We start from the raw sequence: 8,393 nt of genomic DNA on the forward strand, positions 1-8,393 counted from the left end.
GTCGCGTTTGCGATTACGATGAAAAAAAGATCAAAATAATAAATGAAACAAATAAATTATTCCATAAAAAAAGGTTGATAACATAAAAACTATCTTCTATTTACGATTAAATATATTTGTAAAGCAGAAGGTAAAATGTTTTTTTGTATTTTATCAAATAAAAATAGATAAGAATTAATTAATTATTTAATCTGTCATGATTCGTGATTCTGTTTCTGCTGTCAAGCGTTGCCACAGACCACAGACAGATTACAAAATTTGCTGCAAGTTTGTGCCTGGTTTCATAAAATTTTTTATTTCTTCTTTTAGATTTAGAATCCATTTTAAGATACACTAGTCACTACGCTTGATTTTAGTGTATTATTTTCCCGTGAACTTTAAATGTGACTTCCCAGACGTTCTATTCTCCATTGGATACACTGTATTGACACTAATTGTATCTCGTCGTAAAGTATTATAGTTCAACAGTTTTTTAAAAAGTACGTCGTATTACTCGTAATTATTAATTTGTATGTATCTAAAGTTGTAAGGAAATCGTAATTAATAAGTTTCACCGCAGTATCAATCTTAAAAGTAAGTATTTTTTTATATTTTGCCATCGTATTTGTCACCCACAGACGGCGTCATATTGACAGAATTTTTTCTGGTGTACAGGAACAACATATCGAAATGTTCTTTTTAGCATAGTAAAGTAATCATAAAAAGTAACTTTGGCCCTTGGATTTCGCTGCATGAATATCTCGTTTAATCATAATGTTTAAGTGTACATGGTTTTACAGTACTCAATCGATTTTGATCAAACTTGTCTGACAATTTTAGCTTTTCTTTTTATGTAATTTGTCGTGATTTGCTGCCATTAATAAGATGCACAAGCTATGCAGAACATGAAAAAATCAACTGAGAAAAGAGGAAGCACTTGAAATTTTTAACAGTGATAGAAGAAACATGGAAGTCTGCTACACACACTGGGAAAAAAATTAATTTAATTAACAATAGGCTGTTGAGTGATGACTAACTGTCTCGCTGGTGCAGTTGTTAGCCTATGTGGTTTCAGATCATGTGGGTCTGGGTTGGGCTAACAGATACTAAGTTGTGCTATCTTCTTTAGTTCTTCGTATCTTCTAGTTTTTAGGAAAAATTCTCAACACAAAGTTGGCCTTTGGAGTTCGGAGAGCATGTTATGTTAAGCCATCATTATCATTAATAAATGATAGTGGTTGTTGATGATTTTAACATTATCGACCTAGTCTCCCACATAGTCGCAGCATGGTGCGGTAATTAGAGAGGCCTGGCCTGCACCTTCAGAGCCAATAAAATAGGCTGATAATGATGAATGTTAATACCTATTCCAGGTGCATGGAATGTGATGACAATGGGATCAAGCGTGCAGCTTCGGCAGCGGCGGGTGGGCGCAGGCTCCAGCGGAAGCGCAGAGCTGCTGGTGCAGGCGTCGTGCGGCTGGCGCTCCCCGCTGCAGTGCCTGGCTCGGCTGCTGTGCGACCAGTACAAAACCATCACCTGTCGCCTGCTGCCCCGGCCCTGCCCTCATCACATCTTCAACCACAGGATCCTCCCTTTATGAACAACATGGATGAGATATCATACTGGATTTACACCAAGAGAGCACCCTGTCTCTTCAACTATGACAACATTCTGAAGAAACAAGTGGAGCAAGCTCAATGCTCTACAGCGAAGCCGCCAAGTGTTAAAAGCAAAATTGAAGATGAATCACCCAGAAAGAAAAGAAAATTGCAACTGTTGGACGATGATTCTGTATCTACAGAAAAGCGACAGAATGTGTACTTCAAAGCTCCACAGAATCAAAAACCTGCAATTGAGAGTCGCAAATCTGATATGGATGGCTCTGATACAGATTTCAATATTAAGCCATCATCAGCACAGAAGAAGTCAAAAAAGATGAAATTACAAAAAAATTGTCAACGAACAGTGTGTAAAAAGACTAAAATTGCTACATCAACACCCAAAGCAAGTTTAAGGAGAAGTCTTCGAACGGCTCAGCGGAACTTAAACTGTACCTTTCAAATATACAATGCTAGTATCATGAACGGTAAACAAGATGCACAGAAAGCAGGAGACACCAATCTACTGCAGAACCCACCCACCAACAACAGAAGCAAGAGCAAGGTAACAATGCCCGGGAAAGACACCATCAAAATGGAAATAAACGGCCAGTTTGAGGACATGAGTGATGTGTCTGGTTTGACAGCTAACTACATCCGTTCCACCAAAATGCAGTCATCAAAGAGGCCAAACAAATTGAGGAACCAAAATAATAGGAACCTCTCTAAACAAGCTAACCAGGCTGAGCCTAACAAAGTGATAGCTTGTGTGAACAAGTCTGTCAACACAGGTTTCCCTGACACTGGTGCTATGAATTGCAGCTCTGACTCGTCACAAAATGCTCTTAAATTAGTATCAATGAGAACTCACAGTCAACCTACTGGGGTGACACAAAGCACTTCTCTAATAAAATTGATGGAACCAAACTTGGAAGGCAATAATACTAGAAACAAAATTACTAAACAAGATAGTAAAAATAATTTACACATTTCTTTCCAGTCTGGAAGCAGTGGTGCGTCCAGGTATCCTCGAAGGCACAAACACAATCCCACAGAAACTCCTGAACCAAACTGTTCAACTAAAATCAACAATAACTCTAGAACAAAACCCTGCAGTAGTAAATACAACATGCGCAAGGGAACAATAAACTTGAATCTGAAGGAAAATTCAGAAGAGAGAATAATTTCCAGGCCTAGAAGTGGACAGAGAAGACGTTTAAAAACTGATGTCGAGGAAACTGATAATTCAGTGGTGCAATTGAAGAGCTCCACTGATCAGGTGAGCTCTACTCCAGTTGTGAACGTAGCTCGTCTAAATATGAAGAGCCCCAAGAAGAACAATACCACATCCAGATGCCTCCGCAGCCGAACAAAGGACAAAGTGGAACGGCCGTGCAAGGACTCGGCTAGTGAGGGAAGTAATAAGAAACTCGGCGACGGCATGAACTGTGCCTTAGAACAATCTGTACAAAAATCTGTAAGAAAAGGTAAAAAGACAGTGACTAAAAGCCGACCTTCGTTGAGGGACTCGTCGAGGAACAAGAGTGGTTTTGCGGCTTGTTTCTCTGACAGTGAGAGTGACAGTGAACCTCTGAGACTGAGACAAAGCAAGTTTTTCTCTTAGCATTTTAAACATTGTTAATAATTGTAAGAGCCCTCGCACTTTGCATTTTCACAAGAGAAGCAACTAAAGGCTAAGTTACACAACAACAGTGACAATAGGCTAGTTGACACTTTTTTAAATGTTCTTAAATAGTTCATTAACATTCTACTAGACTGAAAAAAAATTTTTCATATCTTTTCGAGACGGGACTACATGAAAATTTTAGTTTTAAATATGTTTTTGACAATACTACGCAAAACACCTGTAGGCCATGATGGTCTATGTTTCAACTGTTTCATGACGTCGAAAAGTTGGAGGTGCATGCCCCGGACAGGATTCGAACCCACACCCTCCAGAATCGGAGGCAGAGGTCATATCCACTAGGCTATCACGGCTGAGTATTTATACATTATATAAATGTATATGAATATTACAATATCAACTATCTTAGTACCCATAATACAAGCAACTCTGTATGCTTACTTTGGGGCTACATAGTGATGTGCATGGTATAAGTATATATTTATTTATTTATTTTAATATGTATACAGTCACAAATTCAGTTCACAACATGACTGGACTTCTATTGTGAAAATGTTGAGCGAGGTACATATGATAGCTTTGAGCTAATAAATAATATTATTACTGAAATTTCACTCTGGTAGTTGTTTTTGGCATACGTCATACTCTCTTGTATAAATATTGGATCTGTTTGAGACAGTTTTGGAGCTTTATTCCATGTATTACGATTAATCTGTGCATCTAAACAAACAATCATTTATACATATTCTATTTTAATAGGAAGATTTAGCTTTACTGTTATTAGTAGGTGTACAGACGGTTGCATTTGTTTCTGAAACTGAAGGAAAGTTGGCTCCCCATTGTATCACCCTAATAATTGAAAAATGTGATATGAATAGTATTGCTATTGTGAATACCGCTTAGAGATTGCGTTTTTGACAGCTCGGTTGAATGGCCGATGGAACTGGCGTACAAGGTTGTTGAACTGCGCTGTTACAAGGTTTTGCCAAACATTTGTCTTTGTAGTAATGAGACAAACACCGAATTGTAATTGAATATGTTTTTTGATCACAACCTGTCATAAACGCAATCTCTGAGCGGCCGGATGTTAACACTCCTTCAGTTACACAAACACGTTTGTCCTGTCAACTTACTACTGCAGCCAAAGCCAATTCTTCATCATAAATTTAGAATATCTAAGAAAACATATATGAATAACAAAAGAAAAAATTATTTAAAAACAGTGATATTTCAAATATCTTCAATTAAATTGATTTGAGTAAATAAATTGTCATTTACAACTAATATAATTACTATAATATAAAGGAGATGGTCCATTTTAGGTCCACTCTTGTACCCTGAATCATTAAAATTTAACAAATACAAGGATTTTATTAAAATCTAAATAAATTAATAAATCTAAATAAAATTAAAACCCAAGTTTTTGAGTTATATCAAGATGGCGTCCTTATAAGTATGACCATGACAATTGACAGCAAACTTCAAATCGACTACTGCATTGAAAACGTCATCAATCTGCCATTATTACCCGTATTAGTGTTGAATTTCTTGGGAGAGAATGAATATTATTTCAAAAGAAATAAAGTAAATTCGTAGATTTGTTTAATCAAAAATAACTAAAAAAATATTTTCTTTTATTTCCGCCAGGGTACAATGACTGATCCTGGGCTCCAATTTTGGACCATCTCCTTTGTAATACCTCTGTCCAAAAAAATTATCAACACCATTGTTTTTACATAATCACATTTTATTACCTAAAATCCTGTCATTCATACCTAAGGTATAATGTTATGTGATTGTAAATATCCATACAGTTTATACAAGAATTACAGAAGAATGTTTGTGTGTTTGTGCATCACTACTGAGGTTATGAGAGAAGCTGATGTATTTATATTAAGAGCTTGCTTCAAGGATGTTAAAGCTGACAACAATGGGCAAGTGTGCTGTAGATATTGTTCAAATTGTAATATTGTAGAACAAGAGCTTGCAATAGCACATTATACGAAGGCGGAATGTTTGTCTGTCCGTAGTATATGTAGCCATTTATAGTTTGAAGCAAATTCACTTTTCAAGGTGTGGGTTTCAAGGGTCCAAACTTTTGACTATTTATATTAGGCACCTGGGTCGCTAGATATTACAACTCTAGCAAAGATCAATGATCTAACGCGTTTATAAAAACTGTTGCTATAGAATCGATGTTTCACTGTTGTAATCGTTTTCGTCGTGTAAAGAGCTCCCCAAAAATGCCGGTTTGTGTAGTTGAATGGCATAAAAAATGGCCAACTACATGTAGTTTACTAATAGATGGAGTTACGTTTTATTTGTATTTCTACCTTGATTATATCAAATTTGTAATAAAAACTATCTAAAAAGAATCGATTCTTCTGACGAGTACCTAATCTGTGGATAGTCTCGCCAATGTGTTTCTTAATCTGTGTAAAAATTACGCGTGTGTGCATTGCGAATCTAATTTATAGTTGTGTGTAGTGTATGGACACAACATATATATTTTAATGGTGTTAAATATTTTCGAATCTTATAAAGCTGTTTGTTTGCTTTAACTCTCGCTAATCTCAGGAACTACTGATCCGATTTAAATAGCCCATTTATCGAGGAAGGCTATAGGCTATATATTATCCTCGTATTCCTACGGGAACGGGAATCACGCGAGTGAAACCGTGCGGCGTCAGCTAGTGGTTAATATAAAGCTAAGTGACTGGCGATCGGAGATATTTCTCATGTTATGCCATGGAAAATATTAAAAAAATATATTTGGACAGTTGAGGACCCTTGAAACCTTCCAAAAACACCACAGTCCAAATTCTATAAATAGCTACTGTAGGTATAGTGGGATGCAATGCGCGCGCAGAATAATGCCCCACCGCGGCCCCCCTACGTTGCGGCTGATACCTAAAATCTTGTATTGCACAGCTTAAAGCACGATGCATGGAAACGTCATAAAGATTGTTTCCGACTATACTTACATGTACCTAATAGGCGCATATGCTACAAAACTCAGCCTTTGGCATGGTTTGTGTGGCTATTGCATGCTCTTAGTGCATTGTGTTATTAGTGATTAGTTATTTGTTAACTTATTATATTTAGGCGTTTTTATGAATGAAATTTAAATACATACTGGATGTACGAACACGAATAAAATTTGTGTTTCGTGCGCAAATTTTATTGTAAGTGCCATTTTAAGTGACTATAATTTTAATCAACTGTATCTGTGTCTGTGACCACGACAGTCTGTTGTTGTCATAGTGCACATTGTAGTTTAGACTACGTATATTAAAACTGTTTATTTTGTATTAAATTTTTGTGTAATAAATACATACTTTCACTGTTTTCTTTTTTTTCTAAAATTTTACTCTGTACTAAGTGTACCTTGCTAATTAGTACGATATTTTTAGTATACATATAATGCCATGCTGTACGTAATATTATGACTCATCATCGATCTCCTTTTAAAAAGTGGATGCACAATCGGCGACCAAAAAACATCCCCACTCAAGCAGTGCCAAACACAACTTCTTGGCACTCAATTCAAATAATCGCATTTGCAAATTCCACCTTAAACTCGATCCTCAAGGTTGAATTTGCTCTGAATTTGAGATTTTATTGAATATTGGACTATATTTAGAGGCCTATAAGTAAAATTTTCTTTACCAATAATTCTAAAACTCAAAGCAAAATTGGGCAGTTTTTTTTGTAAACGGTCAAAATTATTTCTAATGGGCTTCTTGTTTTTTTTTTATTAATAGATCACCGCCATCTATGTTATAGGTGCATTAATGTTAAGGAAAGTATGAATTAATATCACTATTCGATGCTAGGTGGCGCTCCCGTTTTTCGTCCATTTGCAAATACTACTCATTAGTAGATGGCGCTACTTTTTTTAAAATAAAGTGTTTGTGATTTCAAAATGACTTCCTATTTGTAATCAAGTGCGAGCCTTTAAAACAAAGACAAAAAAAACTAGTATTTACACGACCAAAAACACTAAAAAGGATTTTTAAATGTCTATTTAAAAATTTTAATTTAATAAATTAAAAATTTTATCTTGAAAAATCCATTTGTTCCGCGCGATTTGTGAAAATCTGATCTACACGTGGACATAGTCGCAGGCTTCCGTTAGTATTATAAAAAATCAAGAAAATTGACTTTTTGAAGTATGGTGCAGTTATTATTGCCGTCATTGATTGTCATAATTGTAATATGTTTTCTGTGCCTGTACCCAACCTTTACCTACACCATGTCATCATTCGGCTCACTGCTGAGCTCGAGTCTCCTCTCAGAATGAGAGGGGTTAGGCCAATAGTCCACCACGCTGGCTCAATGCGGATTGGCAGACTTCACTACGGTATGCAGGTTTCCTCACGATGTTTTCCTTCACCGTTTGAGACGCGTGATATTTAATTTCTTAAAATGCACAGTACTGAAAAGTTGGGGGTGCATGCCCCTGACCGGATTCGAACCCACACCCTCCGGAATCGGAGGCAGAGGTCACATCCACTGGGCTATCACGGCTTGTATCACACCATGTATACACCATATACCTACAATATGTAATGTAGATTACCTACAGGAAAATATTAATTTACTTAAATCTCTAATATATAAAATTCTCGTGTCGCGGTGTTCGAACTTGAACTCCTCCGAAACGGCTCGACCGATTTTGATGAAATTTTTTGTGCATATTCAGTAGGTCTGAGAATCGGCCAACATCTATTTTTCAAACCCCTAAATCCTAGGATAGGGTAGTGGTAGGGTAGGGGTATGGTATAGGGATAGGGTAGGGGTATGGTATAGGGATAGGGTAGGGGTAGGGTAGGGGTAGGGTAGGGGTAGGGTAGGGGTAGGGTAGGGGTAGGGTAGGGGTAGGGTAGGGGTAGGGTAGGGGTAGGGTAGGGGTAGGGTAGGGGTAGGGTAGGGGTAGGGTAGGGGTAGGGTAGGGGTAGGGTAGGGGTAGGGTATAGGGATAGGGTAGGGGTATGGTATAGGGATAGGGTAGGGGTAGGGTAGGGGTAGGGTAGGGGAAGGTTGGGGGAGGGTAGGGGTAGGGTAGGGGTAGGGTAGGGTAGTGGTAGGGTAGGTTTATGGTATAGGGATAGGGTAGGGGTAGGGTAGTGGTAGGGTAGGGTAGGGTAGGGGTAGAGTAGAGGTAG

The 8,393-nt window shown here is 37.4% G+C and overlaps 1 protein-coding gene across 2 annotated transcripts; it reads left to right on the forward strand.

Annotated features, from left to right (window-relative positions):
• The first annotated feature begins 220 nt into the window (after nt 1-220).
• Nucleotides 221-6,573, forward strand: LOC112048828 (uncharacterized). 2 transcript variants are annotated; one of them, XM_024086506.2, is made up of 3 exons: nt 221-573; nt 1,353-2,145; nt 2,581-6,573. In XM_024086506.2, the coding sequence occupies exons 2-3, from the start codon at nt 1,357-1,359 to the stop codon at nt 3,202-3,204; spliced, it is 1,413 nt and encodes a 470-aa protein (XP_023942274.2). In that variant the 5' UTR covers nt 221-573; nt 1,353-1,356; the 3' UTR covers nt 3,205-6,573. The 2 variants fall into 2 exon arrangements, with proteins under 2 accessions (XP_023942274.2, XP_023942273.2); XM_024086505.2 differs by having other exon boundaries at nt 223-573; nt 1,353-6,573.
• Nucleotides 6,574-8,393: the final 1,820 nt, after the last annotated feature.

Source organism: Bicyclus anynana, chromosome 9 (assembly GCF_947172395.1).
Source record: "Bicyclus anynana chromosome 9, ilBicAnyn1.1, whole genome shotgun sequence".
Classification (NCBI taxonomy): domain Eukaryota; kingdom Metazoa; phylum Arthropoda; class Insecta; order Lepidoptera; family Nymphalidae; genus Bicyclus; species Bicyclus anynana.

What these genes read in the sequence shown, in the direction of transcription:
- LOC112048828 (XM_024086505.2), top strand. Translation starts at nt 1,357, where the DNA reads ATGGAATGTGATGACAATGGGATCAAGCGTGCAGCTTCGGCAGCGGCG.